This window comes from Alligator mississippiensis, chromosome 12 (genome assembly GCF_030867095.1).
Source record: "Alligator mississippiensis isolate rAllMis1 chromosome 12, rAllMis1, whole genome shotgun sequence".
Taxonomy (NCBI): domain Eukaryota; kingdom Metazoa; phylum Chordata; order Crocodylia; family Alligatoridae; genus Alligator; species Alligator mississippiensis.
In genome coordinates this window covers 57,774,179-57,797,256 of record NC_081835.1, presented here as the reverse complement: position 1 = coordinate 57,797,256, position 23,078 = coordinate 57,774,179, and the positions used below count along the sequence as shown (strand labels likewise).

General features: G+C 43.0%; 1 protein-coding gene across 2 annotated transcripts; it reads right to left on the bottom strand.

The window, feature by feature from the left end:
* Window positions 1-968: 968 nt before the first annotated feature.
* Window positions 969-21,183, bottom strand: GLE1 (GLE1 RNA export mediator). 2 transcript variants are annotated; one of them, XM_014610605.3, is made up of 16 exons: window positions 21,001-21,181; window positions 19,401-19,628; window positions 17,884-18,009; window positions 17,390-17,538; window positions 16,087-16,147; window positions 14,880-15,134; window positions 13,268-13,496; window positions 11,747-11,868; window positions 10,614-10,683; window positions 10,102-10,244; window positions 9,216-9,406; window positions 8,509-8,638; window positions 7,105-7,209; window positions 5,386-5,468; window positions 5,089-5,152; window positions 969-3,848 (listed from the first exon to the last, which is right to left on the bottom strand). In XM_014610605.3, the coding sequence occupies exons 1-16, from the start codon at window positions 21,094-21,096 to the stop codon at window positions 3,780-3,782; spliced, it is 2,121 nt and encodes a 706-aa protein (XP_014466091.2). In that variant the 5' UTR covers window positions 21,097-21,181; the 3' UTR covers window positions 969-3,779. The 2 variants fall into 2 exon arrangements, with proteins under 2 accessions (XP_014466091.2, XP_014466092.1); XM_014610606.3 differs by lacking the exons at window positions 969-3,848; window positions 5,089-5,152 and adding an exon at window positions 6,331-6,439 and having other exon boundaries at window positions 5,385-5,468; window positions 21,001-21,183.
* Between the last annotated feature and the right edge of the window lie 1,895 nt (window positions 21,184-23,078).

The window sequence follows — 23,078 nt, the reverse complement described above, 5'->3', positions numbered from 1 at the left end:
GCCTTAGGAAAAGCTTGCATTTCTGCCGTGACCCAGAAGCAATTGCAGGAGTTAGAAGAGGAAGGATGCAGCAAGGACGTAACGATGCAAAACTGAAATGGCAGAAAGGACACGCTCGAGTCGAGACCAGAATTTCAATAGAGGCCAGGGCTTCCACCGGCAAAGACTTCCATTTCGTTTTCTTTTAAGAGTGTTGCTATGACAAACTAAAACCAAAGCAAGAAAGCCGAACCTGTTAAGGAGATGTACATTAAGTAGACCGTATTTAGTCTTACGTATTTTTAAGTCCCATTCAAATATGCATATATATATATATATATATTTTTTGTAGGGAGCGGACTCTTAGCTTTAAGGACTTTCTTGTTAAAAACATTAACAACCGCACAGGAGAACATTAAATTGTAGGACAAAAATCTGCCACTGACGTTATATATCAGAACCTGTCTGGCTGCAATGCAACCGTGAGTCAGTAATTGCGATTGGATCAGGTCCTGAAAGCACAGAGGTTCCCACATGAATATTTAAAATAACAATTTAAATACATTCATGTTTATAAAAATTCACTGTTTGGATTTCTTATACCTCAAGACATCCTGATACTACAAGATGGTCGATGCTCAAAACTGTTAAATAAACAGTGAAAGCAGATACAAGAAAAATAGAGAATTGATTTACATCAGGCAGTAGAGCCCAACATTTCTGAGCTACCTCTAAAAAGGCTACATACATAAATGCTTATCATTACAAAAATATTTATTTTGGTTAACTAAAAGCTTTTATTGAGTACATATGAAAAAAACACTCAAAAGAGGCAAGGAGTTTTGAAACTAAGGCAGAGAAGCTCAATATCTTTGGTTATTTATCAAAAGCAAGCACATACATTACCAAAATAATTTCTATCTGTAACTTGGAGGGAAGCCATCCCAACTTTAGTATTGTTATAAAACATGATCCACACATTTTAGAAATTAGCTAAATAAAATCTTTAATATTTACAACAGTATAAAGACAATTGATTCAAGATGGCTAAACAACATCATAACTGTCAGATATTCATAATGTCATTAAATACAATCTTATTTATTCTGTACAGAAAGAACTATGCAAAAATAAGCAATGAATAAGATTTATCAAGGCACTAATAGTACTTGAGCATATAACTGCTCTTTATGCCTTTGAAAGTCTCCCCAAAATATCCTTTAAAATATTCTACAACAATTGTCAGTCTTGCCAAACACATACAAAGTCAGGCCTCAAAAACCATGAAATGGGCTTACAAATCAATAATAAACATTAAGTAATTTTTATGTGTGTTCTGGTTTGAGCCTCTCAGACACATGGATCACATTTTCCAAGCATTTCTCAGTAACTTTGAGAAGTAGAAACTTGCTATTAAAAATAATGAAATCTGAGATTCTCACATGATCATTTGACTCCAAAAGCAACAGCTTTAAAAAGATAAATACCACAAGACTACAAATAAAACTGAGTTTATTGGTAAGTTTGGTAAAACTGAGCTATGCATTAAGTTATTAAATCTCCTCCTGAAAAGAAAAGGAAAGGAAAAGGAAAAGAAAGAAAAAAAGAAAAGAAAAAAATCAAACTAGATTGCATGCCAAGGACACTTTTTCCACTTCCTGGAAGAATTAATTCTAGAAAGTTTCAGCTATTAGATGCATATTATTTTAAACACTGTAGCTTAAGCACTGTCAGTAAATAACTTCACCAAAGAACAGCCTTTATATTTACCATTTCTGAATTAAAGATTGCATCAAGAGGACTGAATAAGCCGGGGGAGTCTGGAACAAGAGACACTTTCACTTCTCACTGCTTCAAATACAGCCCATGTCAACCATGAGTAAGTGCCAACCATCTGATAGCTGTTACACAGACCATATAAAATGAGTTCTGTGCAGTCCCGCTTCATTTTCAATTAGGACAAAACCTCAATACAGGTGTCAGCTCTCACTAGAAAGGGTTAAATCTCAGCAGAGAGGCTAAATAAAGAAGTTTGCAAACTAAGTTACTATCTCCCCATCTGAAATGGCCCATCCAGGATATGACTGAAGCATATTAGGAATGTGGTGGGAAAAGCTGCAGGAAGGATAGGGGCCTGGAGTAAAAGCTACTGGTCTATTTATTCAAACAGACACATAACATGCAATGCCAGTAGCTTTCCCAGACTACCCAACGCTATTTGTGGGTATGCCACCTCTCCGGAGATGTTATTTTAATTTCCCTATTCATTTATTTTTTCCCCTGTCAGCATCAATTTGCTATCCAGTTGTGAGGATGGTAAGGGCTTTTTGAAGTGCAGAGCCATGGAAGCTAGGAACTAGATAAACAGATTTCACATAGGCCATTGAAAGGTATGTCATGGAGTGCATACCATCAGCTAAATGTTAAAGATCACATCCAAATCTCACTTACCATAATCATATGCCCCATGGAGTGACCCAATAAAGATTCTCAGAGCCTCACTTGCTCACCTTCCGAAGCACCCACAGGAAGTAGTAACATTGCAACGTTTAAGCATGAATATTTTTTCCAAGTAAGTTTCTAAAATGAACTATTTTCATCATAATCCATTACATTAGCACAGTATAAAATTATCACCTTACTGTATACACAATCTGCAGTTAAATTGATATATTCTTTGTTAAGAAAGAAACTGGTTAAAATTATAAAGGCTGTTTTTAAATATATGTCTGTGTTACCTTTCAGTTCATACTGGAACAAGCCAAGGAAACTCCTTTTTCTGTTCACATGAAAGCAAAGTATCTGTACGGTCTCTTAAGTATTCTTCCATGCTTATTTTTTAGACTAACCCTAACTTTCAGTTCATGCAATGGATCATGAATGCAGAATTTTCTCTAGAAACTCTTGGTGAAAATATTACATTTAATTTATTTACTTACTCACAAAGCTGCAAAGCTTTTTTTGTTCAGTGAAGTGTTCTTTAGCAAACAACGTATCACCTACTGTAATTATAAAAATCAAGTCTGTCCAATATAAATAAAAACATTTTCGCAAGGGAAGAGCAAGGTTTTTAAAACTTTAAAAAGTTGTTCATTTTAAGAGGTCTTCCCCAGAGAAAAGCATTTCCCCCCCAGATAATACTGAGTTTCTCAAAGCAGAGTGACATTCAACAGAAATCAAAGCAGCCATGTAAGCCTAACCACCTCTACCTATTTTTGGGGACTTTTAGGCTAGCAATTTAAACATTTTTTTCCACAGGATGCAACCATATCAACATAATTAAACAACTGCACACATGAAATACAAAAATAGATTTTTAAAGCTTAATTTTTTAGATTTTGACCTCAGTATAACTAAGGTTCCATAAAACCTTGAAGTACTTCCATTTCCACGGCATCACGTGAAAGCCTGGACAGACTGTCAATTGTGTGCGAAATCCCCGAGTGTCACTGCTTACTATAAACTCTGGAGTCCAGTGTAACTTTCAGATACTTTCCACACATTTGACACTTATTAAAAAACACAGTAAAGACATGAAGAAGCATCTGATATTCCATAATTTACTGCACAATAACATCTACAAAGTTAATCAAATCTTAACAGAATGGTTTAAAATAATTTGCAAAATAAATTAGACAAAGAAGGGTTCCTGAAACACTGTTCAACATAAAACAACCACATATGTTAAAAACACAATAGAAATTATTATTTTTTTATTTATTTTGTCCCCAAATGAAACAGGAAGCCAGACCAGGAAATCCTCTGGACTCCTGTGAAGATGAAAATAGGAAGGATCTGCCTCATGACCTCCAGAAAGACGACTGCAGAGAACCTTTCGGTAAAGGTATTTCCTGCTTCTGCAAACATTTCTGGAGGATGAAGGAAATAAAACACAAACCAAACAGTTCTTTTAAAACCAGTGAAAGCAATTCCAAAACAATAGGAAAAGTACTGACTGCATTACAGAAATTTCCACAACCACCATCAGGGAAACAATATAGTCAAAATGCACAGAAAAAAACTCTACCCAGAAAGGCTGCTATAAATGCAGGAACACAAACAAATACCATTAACCAAATGTGACCATTTTAAGTTGGCCAACTGAATGAATTTGAATAAACAACTGGATTTATGGTCTACTCATTAAACACTGAAAAGACAGCTCAAGCAGCTCAGAATACTGCATGCCCAAATTGCTAAATATATAAATAATTTGTAATGATTCTGTATTCATCTAATGCAGCTTGCAACAAAAACCTTTATCACGCAGTTCATATTTGTATTTTTTCTTATTTGTAGAAGTTTCATTGTATTATGTTTGAAATGCAATTAGAGAAACAAACTCAAATTTATAACCTAGTAAGGAATCCATCTCTAATTTATTAAATATTTCTCTTCAAATTTGTTTTGAGAAACTCTTGCTATATCTATCACACACTCCCTCTTTAAAGGTTCAGTTAGTAAAAATACCTGTTTTAAAACAATAACCTCACAAACGGATGGTAGGTGAAAATGTATTAAGGTCAGTCAATATCTGCAAAGCTCTTTCAAAATGAGAACTATATAGATGTTAAGTACTTAACACCTTTGTAAAACCTTTCTTCAAAGAATGCATACATTGAGTATAAAGCTAGGCGGGGTTGTGCAGTATAGTCCAAAAGTCTACTCTAAAATTATTGGATAATTAACTTATTTGCTCACATGATATCTAATCTGTGCAGCAGTCCCCGTGAGAACATGGAGGCCCAGCTCCTATAAAATACAATGACTCAGCACAGCTGTAAATCCTGAGTTGAAGTTTCTCCTCTCACCGCAACCACCATCCCAGAGGACATCAGTGAGTAACTGAAAGAATTTTCTTGTAGAATCACACCCATTCAAAAAATTTGAGGGGGTGGAGAGGGTGAATGGAACATGTTTTGGAATCAACTATGATGACAGCTGAATAGACTAAGTAAGAAACCATATAAAATCAGAATGGACCCAAAAGTCCGTCATTTTTTGGGGGAGGGGGGAAAATCAGGAGGCATCAGAAGCCTTGCTGACTGAACAAGACATTTGTAAGAGGATGGGGGAAAGGGAAATAAACCCAAATACAAAGCATTTTACCTCCAAAAACTGCTTGAATCGCATTAAAGAACCCATTTGTCCAGAGCTGGTGATTGCTTCAATCCTGCAGAGAGATGAACAAGACTGAGCACCAAAAGTAAAACCTTAAAATAGGATAGAAGAATTTAAAAACAGACAGTGTCATGACAATTATAAGAGAAGATGAACATTTTTTAATCAGTCATCAGGGACACTAACATGGGTAGATCTAAATACAAATGCAAAAGCATCTAATCCTAATGCAAAAGTGAAAGTTCCATCATTAATTTTTCAGGTGTCTAATTACAAGTTTCTTACCTGGGAAAATAGTCTTCTCGAATAAGGAGCATCATTTTCCAGAACTGTACCTGGTATTGTTTCATGAGAGCATTGCCAGACACCTATGGCACAGAAAGCCACAGGGGCATGTGAACATCAGGTTTCAGACATGGGAATTATACTCGTGAAAAAGACTCATTTATACGCTGGAAGCAAAATGCTTGAGAATTCATTCAGTAATGGCTGCCTGTACATTGCATCAAACTCCAGGAAAAATATTTGGACCCAACATCAAACAAGGAAAACTAATAAGGCTGCTTAAAGACATTAAAAACAAACAAACAAACAAACAACCCCCACCTCCCCAAAAACAGCACTCCACTTTAAAATCAGGGTGCTCCTGCGTCAAGCCCAGCACATGCCTAAAACAGGCATCGCATTAGTTGGACCTGGCTTGCCTGATGCCTGTATAGATTGGGTGCTTTAGTGGGGCTTTTTGGCACTTTTATTTAATAGCTGATTCAATCAGCTATTAGATAAAAGCGCCATAAAGCCCCGCTGAAGCACCCAATCCATACAGATGCTGCGGAGCCGGGTCCAACTAACGCGCTGCTGCTTCTAATAAAGTGTGTTTTTTTGGGAGGAGGGGTTTAACGTCTGTAAGCAGCTTAATTCTATTAGAGCCCAGAAATAGTGATGCTCCTTTCTGGAACACCAAGATTGAAATGCCCATCTGCAGTAATAGGCATTTTGTTACATTTGGCAGAATTCAATTTTTCTTTTTTAATAATTCCAATGGCTAAAAATCAATGTTTATTTCTAAGCATTTTATTTTTTATTTTTATTGATTTAAATTTTCAGGATTGCACAAAATTAGGGGTGTGGGGGGTAGACAATTTAGTAATCATAGTATGCTGTTAAAAGTTTTATAAAATAATGTTAAAATATATATAAAAATAATAACCATAAATCAAGAAACTATACCTGATCACGCAGGAGCTGGGCCAGGCTTGGCGGGAGTTTGCCCCCTGTTCTGATCATACAGGGGTGAGGCTGGGCTCACAGAGTTTGGTGCCAAATCCCCACCTGGGACCTGGGTAGAGTGATCAGCTAGCAACACTGGGCTCCTGACTGCCAACAGCCCTGCCCCTCCAACTACACCCCTTCAGCACAGCCCTACTAGCATGACCATCAGCTCTTGCAGCAGCTACTCAAGCTGCTGCCAGAGGAGCAGTTCACAGGTGGCACAGCACGGCTCACCCCACCCCACCTGCAGCAGCTGCCATGTGAACATGTGGTGCCCCTTGCCCTGCATTTCCTTTCCCCATCCCAAATTTTTTTTATGTTGCCTTTCTATACATTTCAATGATTACTGACAGAAATATTTTTCTTTTGGTCTGCAATTATCATGTGCAATCAACCCTTGCCCATGTTTATCAATTAAAAAAAAAAATAAAAAAAAATCAAATCCTGCCAAGCCTACGTTTTATCCATTGGGGGGGGACAGGGGGTGCTGGGTTTTTTTGTTTTTAATATTCCTGTATTTTAAATGTCACATACTCTAAGGTGAGGAAACTCACCACACACATTCCCATCCCACCATGTCATCAGCACCTTGTTTCCTTATCACTGCCATGCACTTCCAGTACGTTGTCTTGGAGATTCTCTATAATCATACTCCCTGCCATCACCTTCTCAAATCTCATTTTTTAAATTTTTAGCTTGCTACCTAGGTTCATGCTAGAACACACCACTCACCTCTAAGAAATCAAAGAGAAGGGTAGCTGTCACATCAGCCAGAGGCTCCATGTTCAGCATCTGAGCGAGCCAGCGCCATCCGTGATTCAGCCCATGAGGGTGTGTCTGAAAGAATAAGAAAGCTACTCGCATCTGGCAAAAAAATGCCACCACATCAAAAACAGTCAGATTTTCCCCACATTCATCTTTCCCAACAAACAGTTATTCTAGGATAGCTTTTTGTGCCAATTTGGTTTTTCTGTTATAATAAGAGCCCTACAAGAATTAGAGAGAAGCAGGAAAATCATTGGGCTATAGCTACATTATAGACTTAAGTCAACACAATTATACTGATCAGAGCTGCAATGAAGGATGAAGCCAGGCTGACAGTTGTATCAGAAGCTTACATGTGACATAATGCAGCACCAGCAAAACTAGCCTTTTAACAATAGAGGTTGTTTTATTTAGGAGTGTGTAAATGTCAACTACATGATTATGAAGCAAAGCAGATTTAGGGCACCTATACACGTGATGGAGCTCTGCTCCGATGTGTGCCAATTAGTATACATAGAATCTGTGGCAAGTTTGCTGGAGCGTGCAAATTAATGCCTTCCAGCAGCCTCTGCATCTCATGTAAGCACCCTTGCAGCCATTTTGAAACGCGGGGATGCCGAGTACACAGTATGCTGCAGGCACTTTAGTGTGGCTCTCAGAGCTGCTCTAATAAAAGACCCCGCTCCAGAGCACATGTATAGATGCCCTTAGTGGTATAGTTGAATCTAGATTACGGGTCCTTTGCCAGGAGAACATGCTAGCATTCCTGTACCAGTAAAGTGCTTGTAGCATAGACATAGTATACTTACTTTTAATAAATTCCTTTAAATATGTCCAGAAAAAATGTTAAAGGATAATTATCAGACACTTTTCATTGGTCAATTTTAAAAAGACTTAATATGACAGTATCCCTTTAAACATAGTTTATCTTCATTCATAATGGGTGTCTATACACATGCTTCGGTGTCAAGGTGGGGGTCACTTTAATAAGAGTGGCTCTGAGAGTCACTCTAATTAAAGTGCCTGCAGTGTCATGTGTATTCAGTGTCCCGTGCTTCAAAATGGCAGCGGGGGTGCTTTAACTAAAGCTCGATCAATGAGCTTTAGTTAAAGCACCCCTGCCGCCATTTTGAAATGCGGGGACATTGAATACATGTGATGCGGAGGCTGCTGGAGTGCACTAATTATTGCAGCAGACTTGATTAATCAAGTCTACTCTGACGCATGCTAATTAGCACATGTGGAGCAGAGGTCTGTAATGTGTATAGGTGCCCAACAACTGGATTAAAATATGTTTTAAAATCAAGTTTAGTTCACATTATTCCTGTCTAAAGAACCCAAGTGCTGCTTTTTAAAACCCTGCATACATACCCCCTGTTTGTTTCCATAAGGCCACCGGAGTTGAATAATAGCAGCGTAAAGACGGATCATTCCAGACATCCGCTTAAGGAAATTATCTTGCTGTTCTACTTTAGAATCTGTAACTTGGTAACCAAGTGTCCTATGAATTAGAAAACAAAGTTAAGAATAAAGACAAATGATATGCCAGAATGGGCAAGAATTCTGGCAAAGGCTGCCTCTTCAGTAATGGGATAAAGAATTTAATGTCAAATTACAGACAGCATAGACATGGGACTTGATGGCCCAGGAGAACTTTTTCAGTCCTATGTTCCTATGACAGAGGAAAAAAAATCTCTAGACCCAAACCTCCATGCCCGTGTTACTAGCTTCATCCCAAGACAAATAACAGCAAGTTTTCAACATACAGTTTTCTCCATTTATGCTATTATGACTCTTTGCAATTCACCCAGTTTGGAAAGATCAGGAAGTTTTAGTTTTTCCTCTTGCTCAAAAGACTAAGGCAATATTGTAGAAGAATATTTACATCCACTCTAATTAGAGATTCCTTTTTTTTTTTTTTCCCAGTTAGATTAAGCTGGTACCACCTTCTATGATACAAAACCTCCTAGATTTGAGGGTTATGTGTAAAAGCCCACCTGTTAGCTTCAGTTTCTCAGCCAATACCTGTTACCCCCCTTGCAAAGCTCTGCTTAAGTCCTCTTAGATGGAGAAGTTACCGTTGATAATCTTCCATTGAAGTCCCCTCCTTGAATGCAGGGTAAAATGGCACAGAATAGGGACACTTTTTATGCAGGTGAGCTAAGATGAGGTCTCCCACCCTGGGGTGTATCTCCCAGATTCCTGAAGCTACCACAGCAATTGGGAAAGCTGCTTCATGGTGAGAAGCCACTTCTTCCTCTCCTTGTTTCTGTAAATATAAGAAGACATGCCACAGCCACTTCAAGTTAATTCTCAAAGATAAAACATTGTTATTGTTTTTTAACTGACCCCCTTCCTTTATTAAAAGCTTCTAATGCTTCCACGTGCTCCACAGATTAGGGAATGATGATAAAATCCATACCCCATCACAAGAGAGGGATGCCAAATTAGAAAGTGAACCAACACAGTTCAGCCATCTGAAAGTGAAGAGTAGAAAATACCTTCACTTTTAATAAATGCTGCAATGTCATATTAACAACTGCAGTATCTCAATTGGAGGTGTTGGCAGCTTATTCTGGAGACTCTGCAGTTAGGCTCTTACTGACACGCTAAAAGGCATGTTTCAGTTTTGCCAAGTTACATGTTATTGAACACCAAATCAGAGTGCAGACGTGGGTTTGTGTTGTTCCATAAGTTAAATATCAATCAACACTTTATTGGCACTGTACATCGTTCCTACACACTTCTTGGGAGTCCTAAGGAGCTCCACAAACCAAAGCATGAAGGAGGAAGCAGGGCTGCTCTTTTCAAAAGTTTAAAAAGCATATCCCCTGCCCGCCAAATCAGTGATAAGTTCCTATATGGTTAAGCTTTAAGTAGCCAAAGAAACAGGTCAGCTTACAAAAGAATCTCTTAACACACTACCTGCCTTTAACACCTCAAATTAACAAAAAGTTGACTCACCACAAATTTCTCTGCCAGTTTGTAATAAACAAAATCCAGGCCCTGTGGATGCTGAGTCACTGATACCATTCGCCCTCCAGATTGCACAGACTTCCCAGAGAGCAGGTTATTGATCTTGTCAAATATCTCTCTCAACTGAGAGCCTGTAAATACATCACGAGGAAGTGTTAGATTAGAAAGTGGCCAGCAAGCAAGACTTAAATCAAATGAGACCACATCAGCCACCACAAAGTTAGCACCATATTCTGAAGGGAAGAAGTAAGACCCCCAAACCCTAACCCTTGGAAGTGCTCTAAATCCAGTTAAAAGGTGTGCTGAAGTCAGTTACTTGCCACACAAATGGGGAACAGTCCATCCAAACTATGAATTCAGATGGCAAAGATCTGGACTCCATGCAGAGTAGTTCTCCAGCATGAGAGCAAAGCAGAGATACTATTCTACATAAGCTAACTGTCCTTCTTATATCTTTATAGGATATCAGTATCTCTGTTGAGCCGCCTCATTTTCCTTACCTGCTATGGTAGAAATTTGACTCACAGGGATAGTGGCTGCCTTCTGGAGATCCATCTTGATCTTCTTCACCTGTATTTGAAAAGCTGTCAGAACCATTTCAAATAAAACGTGTGATCAAAACCAAAGAGGCAGACCACAACAGAGGATACTACTCAAGGGACCCAATTCTGTAAGGAGGAACTTGTCACTGACTTCTATTGATTATAATAGGAGTTAAGAGCATTCAAATGCCAGAGGCATCCTGCCCCTTGAGGGACTTGGGCCGAAGCATTGAATAAAATCAACCCCAGAACCCCACAACAAGAGATCACCTGGATGTAGAAGAGCATCCCCACAACGAGAGCAGAATTCATTCTGAGACAGCAATATGCCAGTCTCCTTCACATAAAACAGAAGCTTGTCAAATGAAGCTTCCATGAAAGTGAAAGGAAAAGGCATTGATCACATCTTTCAGTCTGCAGTGGTCACCACTGTGCATCTGGAAAGTCTGAACATCTAGTGTCTGATTTCCCAAGATACATATATAATGTGTAGAGAGGACAGGATCAAGTCTACTGCATCTAAGAAAATTTGCTCTCCCACAGTCCTTTTTAATTAGAAGTCAGACATACGTCAAGCCTTTATGCAGCTCAAGTCTTTGCTGCAGTATTTAAAAAAAATAGTTTTCTGAGAAGCATTAGTAAAGAGTAAATTGCTATGAACACACAGTGGCCTCTGTTTTCATATTATACTGTCTCAAGGTTTCAATCCTATTAAAACCTGAAGGCTTCACTGAACCAATAGGGTTTGTCCATGCTTTATATCAGTATCTAAAAAAATGCAGACATGAGGCAAATAGGCAGGGAGCAGAGAAAGAAAGAAAGATTCCCTAGCGCAGCAGTGGGCAATCTTTTCTGGCTGCAAGCCAAAACAACCCCCCAGATAAGAGGTGGGTGGGTTGGCAGATGCTAGGGCTTGCCCACAGCTACCACATTGCTGCAGCAGCATGGGGAAAGCACCTGCAGCTGAAGTCCCCTGCCACTGAAGCTCCATGCCCATGGACTGGATCCAATGCCTCTGCAGGCCAGATCCAGCCCACAAGCTGTAAGTTGCCAACCCCTGCCCTACCAATGTTAACAGTTACGACTCATACCTGATTGTCTTTGCAGTCTGAAATCCCACTGAAGGAAGAAACACACTGGTCAGCAGTGTCCTGAAGCTCCTGATACCACTGCATTGTGCTCTCCTCAGCTTTAGTTTGAAGTCCTAAGGAAGCTGTATGAAAATAAGACATTGTCTGAACTAAAGGAACCTCCCAAATCCTACATGACCCAGAAATTGTGCAGCTTTGTTCCTCTCCAGAATCCAATTAAGAAAGGCATTGCAAACTGTAATAAATTCCTCCTTTTGCAGACTAGTACCCATCTCTGGAAACTGGACTTCAGTCCGAGCAGCGTTTTTGTATGACTGTAAAAGCAGGACTGAAGAATTTTGGGCTACTTTTTTTAGCAATCTAGGCACATAATCAAGCATAGTCATTTTGTCCCACCACGCTGCATATTTGTCCAGGGTTGACAACTTCTGCTTCACTTAACATAACAAGTTTATGCATCATCACTGTCATCAACAGGTAAGTGTGGGGTGGGGGGATTGAGGCCCCCATAGGGAGGGAGGGAGTTGGGTAGGACTGGGGTTTGGGCTGCTGCCCAGCCAGGTGGTGCATGGGGCTTGGGGCCCAGGGCTCCAATACGCAGCTGCAGGGCCCTGGTGGGGAGTGGGACAGGACCACGGGCAGCTTGTCCAGGGGGTGGCTCTTCACTGCTGTGTGCACTCCCAGAGGGCAGGGGGGACCCATTGTCCCCCAGATCTGTATGTGGGGCAGGGGTGGGCTGCCCACTAAGGACTTGGGCTCCCGCTCACCTGCCCTCTCCTGGGGTCTCTGCAGCCTGGCAGGTGTGACCCAGCACTGCAGGGCCACACAGGAAAGCTGCTTGCTACTGTAAGCTCCGCACTGCTCTGGCAATGCATCTCCCGCCCGTGCAGCAGCAGTGAGGGTCACAACTCCGTGCTGCCACCCCCATTGCTGCTGTGCATGCAGGGGACACCTCACCAGGGCAGTGTGGAACTCAGTGGCAAGCGGCTTTCCTGCGCAGCCTCGCTCTGCCCTGCAGTACTGGGTTGCACCCACTGGGCTGCAGAGGTCCTGGGGGAGGGCAGAAGGGCAGGAGCCCAAGCCTGACGGGGCATGTGTCCCCCCTGCACCCTGGGAGTGCGTGCATTGGTGGGGAACCAGCCCCTCCCCAGCCAAAGCCTGCAACAAGCAGGCAGGGAGCTGGGTTCTGGTCTGCTGCAGCAGCTGCCACCTCCTGATGGGGACAGGGGGCTGTGGACCTGGGTCCCTGGCCCTGTAGCCCTGGCAGCTGGGAGCCCCCTCTCACAGGGGATGTGGGTAGGGGCAAGGGGCCTTTCATTTTAATCACAGATTTATGGGGCAGGTGTCAGAGAATCTGCATTTTTTTTTAAATAAGAGAATCTGTTTTTTCAGGGAAAGCCAGAATCCCCATTGACGATGCTCCCTCAACCTACATGGTTCTGAATGAGTTTTTAGCCTAGCAGTACAATGGAATGCACTGAAGTAGAGAAGGTTTTACAGGAGGGGTGGGAATGAACAAACCTTCTTTCTGCTGTTTCCCCCCCGGATGTTGAGCAGGGACTGGAGCCTGAGCCTTCAGCTGCTCTTTTTTCTGTAGCTCTTTCTGCCTCTCTCTCTCCTCTTCTTCATCCCTCCTCTTTTTCTCCTCCACTGCTGCAGCAATTTCCTGCTGCATGCTAGAAATTAACCCTCGCATTTCCTGCAGTACTCGCTCAGTGTTGACCACATCTACAGGAGAAGGGAATCCTCTCTACCAGGAAAGAACAAACAGGCAAGTTAAAGTCAGTGCTAATCCCCATATGCAAAAACCAGTAGATGACAGGTAGCCCCTAGAACAACAGCACCCTGATACTTGAGGAAAAGCTGCCAACCCAATGCACGCTGTAAAGTCTTAAGCACTGTGACTGCTGTTTTGTGTTCATGTAGGGCCAAGCACAATGGGAGGCGGTCCATACTTAAGGCAACGCAAATATTAATAACAAATCACAATGTCCACTCCGCCCAAGGTGCAACATTCAGCACAATGCTATGGAAAGCCCAGAATGCATCTTCCAGAACAAGCAATTGTCTGCCTCACTCAAGAGAAGCAAGTTTATGACCATTAGTCATTTTCTGCAACTGCACAACAGGCAAAGCAGAATGTCTGTCTCCTAGACTTGAAATGTACCAATAACTACAGATTTTCACTTTCAAATCCATAGATTCATAGATGTAGGGTCAGAAGGGACCTTGTAAATCTTCTAGTCTGACCCCCCTGCTCTGGGCAGAAGAGAAAACTGGGCTCAAATGACCTCAGCTAGGTAAACGTCACATTCTACATACAGGGAGGGGTTTACTGAAATATAAACTATTCAAGTGCCATAGGTTTAATACCAGCTTCTTTAGCATGCTAAGAACGAACTAGCCTTGTATACTTGCCACCAACACAGGATCTAGTAACAGGACCAGGCAAGGCTCATTAGCAGGAATGGGAAATATCAAAGAAGACCACCACACTAGGATAGCAAGTCCACATTGTTCAAAGATCCAGATTATTCTCACCCCACTGGACAGAGGCTAATTCAAATGCCAGATAAAGTCTGAATTACAAGAGTTTCTAGACCTACTGAAACAGAGAACTGGCAGGCCTAACATGTCCACAACAAATTCCAGAGTGGAACCGGTGTTTTATATAAAAGCCAAGTTTTGTATATCAGTCTACATTTCACATGGAGAAAAGAAGCTTTTGTGGGAAAAAACCTAAAGGCTGTAGGAAAGCTTGCGAGTGCTGAACCCTACTGAACACTGCACATTTAGCTCATAATTCTTTAAGCACTCACTCCAACTCCAAAACTGTCTAAGGAAAGAGAGATATTGCAGAAATATTTTATCGTATTTTTAGCAGCAAGTCTCCTTTCTCCATTAAAAGCTGCGTAAGTTTTTATAAGCCTTTTTCAAGGGAACATCTCAAGAGTAGCAGGAAAGGATTCTCTCTCTTTTGAGATTGATCACTGCATATGACATGTATCAATAAGCTTTCCTGTACCTACACAGCATCTCTGGACCTCATGATTAGCTGACCTATCAAATTTCTAAAGGTTTCCTTTAAAGTAACAGGAAGTCAAAGTTAAGAGGAAATCTAGAGCCCCATTACCTCACTGGTGGTGCGAATGAGCCCTGACACGAGCCCACAGATCTGGTTACCACGGTTACTGTATGCCGAGAAGTCTATCCTTGGCAAGTCTTTGTGCCTGTAATTGGGATCAATCTGCTGGTTAAGCTGGAGCACCTCTTCCTGGATGGAATAGAGGCGGCGCAACCTTTCCTGGCCTTCCTCCTTCCGAAGGCGCTCCATTTCCTCCTGATGTTGCCTCTGCTGTTCAGCCTCACACAGCTTCAGGTTTAAAATCTGGAGTGAGCAGGGAATGACGATGAAAAGATAGACAAGGTCTAGAAATACAGTATTTCACAATTCTGTCTGCACAGTCCCTGCAGGCTCCATATAGAGGAAGGTTACTCAAGAAAAATTCTTAAAATCATTTTCTAATAACCCCTCCTGGAGCCACCAGATTTGATTTATATCTCCACTGCAGAAATTCTGCAGAGTCTAGAAAAACAACTGACATTACAGCTTTCTAGTGCAATCAACATAAGATTCAGTACTTTTAGCAACATCAACAGTCTCAGTGGGAGTTTCAAGAGTTCTATCCAAATACTTGGAGAGAGATTTTAATGATGTGTAAAGGAAGGATAAATTCTTTCTACTCACAAATGTACAACATCTGACTGCTTAGAAGTTAACCAGGTTGGGGCAAGATAAATCTGACTGGAATCTCTGACTGGCAACCAAACAGGCAGAAGGAAAATGAAAATAAAGACATTCCCCAATCCAAGCTTCAGGCAAAATTATCAAGGTAAGTGGGATGACCAAGAAGCTCAGGCTACATTGAAATACAAGGTCTATTACTACAGAAGAGATTGAAGACTAGAAGAAAACAAAGAGCTACACTAAAAAAGGGGAAGGCAAAATTAAATGTCTTTCAACCCCCAAATGCAACAATGATGGGCAAACAGGTGCTTTAGAAACATGTTTATTGTTTGCCTATAAGGACATTGCAGTAGTTTTGCTGGCCTATTTCTGCAAGGCAGTCATATGCCCTTTATGATAAACATTTAATGGGAATATCTCCATTGCCACAGGGGTTTAGCTGGTGAAAGGGGCAACATTAGAAAATGCATTTTCACTCCATCTACCCACTGTAAGAGGCATTACTGAAGCAGTTATTCTGTGAATTCCTAAATCTCAGTGAACAGGCCAACCATCTCCTCTCACAACAATAGCACCCTTCCCAGGCTCAAACCTTTGCTCTGTGTCGATGCTCCTCTTTCAACTTCTCCTGCTGTCCTTGAGCTTCCTTGGAGCTTAAATACAGGAGGGGTGAAGTGAGCAAGTATTCTGTTCTTTGAAACATCTCCTCCCAAGACATGATCAGGATGGAGTACAAACAACATATGGACATGCTACTTTAATGGAGACTTCAGTCAGATGGACAGTCTCCTTTATCCCACCCACTCAAAGCTGGAAAAGCATGAGAATAACCCTAACAGGCAAGCAGCTGCAGAACAGCCAATGTCTTAAACAACAAAAGAACCCCAAAAACTCATGCGGCATTTTCTTCATGAGATGATCAGCCTGGGGTCCTTGCTCAAGTCCCAAGAGATACATACTTCAAAAAGGGAAAGTGCATATTCAGTACAACAGCATTTACTATCCACACTGCACTACTGCTGCACACTATAGGTGCTGCTTCACATGGTAAAAAATAGCTGTACAAGTTCTTATCTAGTCTGCAATCCATCTTAGTTTATTTTTGCCCAAAAGACCATTTTATACAAAATTTTAAATGCACAAAGTCCAGTATTCCGATCTTACTGTTCCACAGAACACCCTACCTGCCCATTCTTATGTAGCTATTACATACAGTAATTCTCTTTTAACATATTTTAAAGTATCTGCAAAGTCAAGCACTCAAACGTTAAAAAGTGCTGGCATTCAGGTTGGCTGGGCAACATTATTTTGACATGCTAGACACAGTCTTTAAACAACATGATGACATTCTACTTTTGCCACAAAGACCCTGGTTATTCATATTATACAGGATGGATTTTGCTTACTGAATGAACAGATACCCAATAATTTTTCTGTCCTTTTTACCTATTTATATTTTCACTACCTTCTCTCATGCTTGTAGCTTCTCTCTTTCTTGTTTTCCTGATCTTCAACTATTTTCTTTTTCACTAAACAACCTCTTTTCTACCTTCTATCACCGTTATGTCTCCCTTTAGTCTTTTTCCCCCCCTGCTCTTCCCCTTCCCGCTTTTGTCTTTCTAATTTCTACCTATTTACATTCTCACTGACATCCTGCCACACTTTTAGCTTCTTTCTTGGAGTCTCAGAACAGCAGAGATTCCCTATGCCTGAAGAAGAGTGACTGCACCCAAAGGCTTGCTAAGAACTTTTTTCCAACTACTCAGTTGGTCTAATAAAAGATATCACATCTACTCAAAGAACCTTGCCTTTCTGCAGATCACACACTTGAATTAGTCAGTCCCAACTTAGCTGCTGTCTTGCTAGGAGATCACATACTAAAAGGCCAACCTCACCTTTTCTCCATCACTTCCTGCAGGTCCTGGTATTCCTGATGCTGTTTTAACTCCTTCAGCTCATCAAAGCGCTTCAGCTGTTCATTTGCCATGTCAGAGACTGCCTTTGCCAACTGCTCTTGCTGCTCCTGCCGCTGTCTGAGACCCTCCTGCAGATTTCAAGGAGAGAGGACAAGCAAATCATGTATTGTACATTTTGAACAAAACTCTGCTGACTTCTCAAGCAGGGAAATCTCTGGGGAGTCGGAAGGGGGGGGAATTCCACATAAAACAGCCATGTTAGAGCCTTTGACAGAGACAGCAGCTATGATACAGATAACTACTCTAATCCATGAACAAGGCAATGGAGGTGAAATAACATGAACAAGATCAAAAGTACTACAGTCATATTTTCAATTAGGATCATCCTAAATCCACAGAAAACTCTCTCAGTATTTTACTAGATCACCACACCTGGTAACATAGTACCTCAGTCCACCAAAATCATTTGTTACCTTTCCTTTTAATCTGTGAACCTCCTCATACATCCGTATGCAGCCTTCTATCTCTGTAACTTTAGATGGCAACACCACAGGACAGGCTTTGTAGCTAGTCTCCAGCAGATTAACATTCTCATCGGTCTATGTGAACGGTAGATGAACAAAATCAGTGACTGACAGAGAAGACAGTTATGCAGAAAATCAGGTAAATCAAGGACATTTCTCCAAACAACATAGCAAGCACTATAAAAGTCAAAAGGCATCAAGGCAGACCACAGTGTCTCTGTCTTGAGTACTTTAAACACTGAGAAACTATAGTTAGGAAAAGAAATACTTTTATGTCTTCATAACACCCCTCTGACATAAGAAACTGCAGTTATCTCCATTTTACAGATGAGGAACTGAAGTAAGTGATCTGACCACAGTCACATAGAAAGACCCTGGCAAAGCATGAAATGTAACCCAAGTATGAAGCTGTAAGCCAGTATTTTAATGATACAGCATAGTCCAGTAGCTGTAAAATGCCAGCGCTCAGTTTTCCCTTGTTTTTGGACTTCAGCGGCTCCTCCCCCTCCTCCTCCTGTGCTGCTACAGGCCGCAGGTAGTACAGGGAAGCGGTGGCGGCCATGGGTACATGTGCTGGGCACCACACACCTACCCAGGCCAGGGGGAACCTGCAGCTAGGCAGCTCCTGCCCCACATGTGAGGCTCCAACTTCAATGCCCACCCACTTTTCAGCCACTTGGCTACAGCAGGTGGCTGCTCATTGTGCATGCTAGCTAAGGCCAGGGCCACTGGCACATGGGGCTCAGCCCCTGGATGGTGGGGGGCAGATCACCCCTGCACCGCACTACCTGGGTGAGATCTCCCCTCTCCCGCCAGCTCCAGGGACCTAGCATGCAGACGACCCCCCACACATGAGCGCAACCTCTCCACATACCCACTCCTCCATGCCCACACACGTACAAGAGCAAGAATTTATTTAGAGTTATTTTGCAATCATCTCTACATATACTACTCAAAAACAAGTCAGGACAAAAATATGTTTGAAATAAAATTAAAGTGTGTCACAGTAAATGTTTGATTTTGAGTATGCAATTGTTTTTTGGTTTTTTTAAATCTATAATTTGTTAAAATCTCTTCCAAAAGATTTGTGCGCGAGCTTCTCAACAGCTCACCAGAACTCATTAAGTGGCTCTCCAGCCAAAATAATTGCCCACCCCTGCCCACAGCATCTGGTGCCATCCCAGGGCGTACTTCCAGCTCTGGTAGCATAGATGCTGTGGGAGGTCACACTGAAACACTGGATGCACTTATGCTCCAGTGACTTCGCAGTGGCAACTGCTATCAGACACCAGAACTTGTGATGACGGGGTAAGTATGGACAAGGCCCTGATCTCTGAGCATTCCCACAATAAACTAACAGAGTAGTGTTACAAGACCATCACCCCATCTTTGATCAGACACGCTAAGGCACAGGTTGTCATGCTCCTTTCATAAGCAGCTTACATACACAGGCTGTCTTTAACTACCTTTGTTTCACTCAGTGCCGGAGATGAAAGTGGAGAGGAGCCTAGCTGGCTGGCAGGAGAAGCAGTTTTTACAAGAGAGGACAGCTGGTCTTTCAGGGGAGTGGATTCATTAGGCGTAGAACTTCTGGAGACAGGAGTTTCCTGTATAGACTGGGCATTCACTCGAGCCAGAACCCAGCCAGAATAAGACGACAGCTTCAGAGGGGGCTTGCATCCTTCCAAAATATCCTGGGGGAGACAGAAAGAAGGAGTATTTTACATCCTAATGGAAGAATTTCTAAGTAACCTGAAAAACTCAACAGTTCAACACAAAAGGAAAACTACTCATGCAGGTCTCACTCATGATGTTTCTCTGTGCAAATACTGCTACCTTAGCTAATAAGCCAATTCCATGTTCCTTTTAACTAATTCTATAAATTTATCCATATTTTCTTCCTTGTTGCCATTCATGCATAGAACCACCTTCTAAGAAGGCCCACAAAGCCACTTATACTTCCAGTTATATCCCCAACCTGGGATCCACTTCTTCCATAACACCAACAAGCTAGCTGACTACATCATTTTGCTGTTTATTTCACTTATCCCAAGATTTACTCGGTGGTGTATACAGAGGCAAGTCTTGAATATTGTGGAAGATGGGCATAAAGTCAGCAGAACTGAATTCAAGTATTGTTATGACAGAATAGAAAAAGTAGCGAGTGGCAGAAATAAATGTAGCAGAGTTCATTAGAATAAGGGCACCAGTTAACTAATAAACTAGATACCTATCACTACCCTGATTGCCTTGAAGGATGGGGAAAGGAGTATAACATATGCTCATCTTTGTCTTTTTGATCAGTGAAGTTTTTTTCAGAACAGAGACTGAAAACTTCCTCCACTTCAAAAACATTTGGTATATTTGGGGCATCCAAATCTAGTCCGAAACCAAAGAGATTTCAGAATGTTTATGGAAAGAGCCAGAAGAAAGCTCTTACGGAAACATCAGGCCTGTGGGGTAGGAGTTGTTCTTAGAGCCAAACTGGACATGACGCAGGCAGACACAAAATCATCCCAAGTACCCCAAACAAGGGACTGACAGTAGGTTTTGGCTCATGTCCCACAAACAGATACGAAGCTCCACAACCAGTCACATTTGGCGGTTAAAAAAAAAAAAAAAAAAATGGCTCGCATCCTTAACCGCTTTCAAGTGAAGCTAGGTGCAAAGCCTTGACATTTTATGCAGATTTTCGGCAACACCAAGACTGGAGAGGCAGCCGGGAGCAACTGAAGCTCTGCTCGGTGAGGGGATCTTCACGTGAAACCCGGGGGGGTTTCAGAGAGCAGAGCCGAGAGGGGCTGCGCACTGATAACGCCGGTGTGGCCTTCGCCCGCAGGCTACCAACTACTTTGCTGAGGGAGAAAGGGGAGAGAGAGAGTCGGAGGTGATGAACACGCAGGCCGGGGGTGGCACCAGGGCACTCGCCTCTGCCAGGAGCCCCCGAGCCAGGCGGGGAGCGCAGGCTATGCCTCGGGAGGGCGACTCTCCCCCAGCCCGGCCCCATGCGAGTCGCAGCCACAGACCCGGCTCGTCCCTGCCCCGACCCGGGCGCCCCGCGCTCACCTCGCCCCGCGGCCAGTCATGGCAGTAGCTCAGCTGCCCTTTGCTGGAGCGCTTCAGCGCCTCCAGGGTCTCCCAGCGCTGCCGCTCCGACGGCATCTTGGCTCCGCCAGACCCGCTCCCACCTTCGGCACTCAGCAAGCGAAGCAGCACCGCGACCCCTCAAGCTCTTCCACTTCCGGGTCACGCAGCCCCACCCCCTTCCGGCCAACCGCTGTGGGGCGGGGCGTCACCTGCGCCTCAGGCTGGCAGGAGACGGGGCACTGTCTGCCCCAGCCTCGCTCGGGGCCCGCACGCCTATATAAAGCGCAGGCTCGCGAACTCTGCTCAGTTCAGCGCGGTTGAGCAGGGTGTTTAACGCTGGCCGAGCTTTTTAGAAAACAAATTTAGACCAGGCAGGGCTTGACACGCTTTAAAGGAGCGAAGCAAAGCAAGGAGCAGCTCAGCCCCCTGCTCTCCCCGTATCACAGCAAGAGCTGAATAAGGGGTGGGTAGGAGACAGGCCAATGCCCTCCTTCAGCTGGCACTCCGCGGAGGGCATCAGGCCCAGGGGTCCCTGGACTTAAGAGACCAGAAGCCTGGGTTCAGGAGCAGTGTTTTGTATGAACTATAAATATGCCAGGGAGGCACGTGGATATAAGTGGTGTTTTGTATGAATTGGTATGATCCGCATGCAGCTCTCTGAGCATGCCCACCCCCATGGCAGGTCTATGTAAGGACACGGGTCTGCCCTTGACCCCGGGTCTGTCAGCGTGACTTCAACTTGAGCTAGTCGGACCCTAGGGAAGTGCCTAAAAACCAGAGCGCTGAGATCTGCCATCGGTGATGTGCGTTACAGGACCACGGCCGTATAACAGCTGTTTTGAGATCTGAGCCACGGTTCCTGCCTTTGTGAAACGAAGGTAACAGCCAGGAGAGAAGCGTAACAGCTCTACTGCATTCACATTGCTTCAGAGCTGTGCTCCCATTCAAGACTTCCTTGCATCTCAAACAGTACAGGCTAATGCAGTAACTACGCCCTTGCTACAGTACAGGAGGTCATTCCTCTGGCCTGTCTAGTGTAATTCCATCCAGGACATCAGGGCTGGGCGAAATTTTGCCAGCAGTTTCATTGTGACACTATTTCGACTCATTTCGAGCTCAAAACCATGAAATCGAAATGAAACGGAGAGCTTCGAAACAGCCTCAAAATGAGGCAAGTTGAAACGTTTAAAAAATTTCAAAACATTTTGAGTTTCAAAGCTCAAGTTGGGCTTGCCTGCAGGGAAGCAGAAACTGAAGTAAGGTGAGGAGGGGTGGGGGGGGAAGGAGCGCTCTCCTTATTGACTGTGTAGCTGACCAGCGCCTGTCACCATTCCCTGAGGTCCCCTCCAATCCCTGTACTCGGGGGGGGGGGGGGGGGGGGGGGGGGATGGAAAAACTGCATAAAAGGCAGCATTGTTTAAACTGTTCTGCTTTCTGCTTTGGTGTCAACTGGGTGAGGGCACATGGTTAAACACACACACACAACCCCCCCTCCTCCCCCCCCAAGATTTGTTTGTCAGCAGCTAGGGGTGCAGGGCCTCAGGGCCCAGAAGCCCCTGCACCCATCTCCTTAGCAGCTGACAGGCTCGGTGACCTCAGCAGGGTGTAACATGCCTGCAGTTTTCACCCTGCTGCACCTTAACACGCAGTGTCATCCACATGGCACGAGTTTTGCTTGTCAGCAGCTTGAGGTGCAGTTTCTCCCAAACCCTTGCACCTCTCTCTCTGAAAGCTGGCAGGCTTTGTGGCCGCAGCAGGGTCTAGCATACCTGCACATACACATGACACGAGTTTTTTTGCTTTAAAGACTTTGAGGTGCAGTTTCCCTGAACCCCCTGCACACATCTCCTTGAAACTTGGCAGGCTTCATGCCCTCAGAGGGGGCTACCATTCCAGCATGTTTCATCCAAATCAGGCCAGAAATGACAAGGTTATAAGCTGTTTTGAGCTTCCCCATTATAGCCTTTAGGCAAAATGCCGAAACCGTTTTGATGAAATGAAACAAAGTGAAACGTTGTTCTGTCAAAACGTCGAAACAGAACAGTGCCCTTTTGCAC

Excerpts from the sequence above, each read along its gene's own strand:
- GLE1 (XM_014610605.3), bottom strand. The coding sequence starts at position 21,096 with ATGCCGTCGGAGCGGCAGCGCTGGGAGACCCTGGAGGCGCTGAAGCGC. Across the intron at positions 9,407-10,101 it reads AACTGGCAGAGAAATTTGTG|AAACAAGGAGAGGAAGAAGT; the intron begins GTGAGTCAACTT and ends TTATATTTACAG. Across the intron at positions 8,639-9,215 it reads TCAATGGAAGATTATCAACG|GACACTTGGTTACCAAGTTA; the intron begins GTAACTTCTCCA and ends TCTAATTCATAG.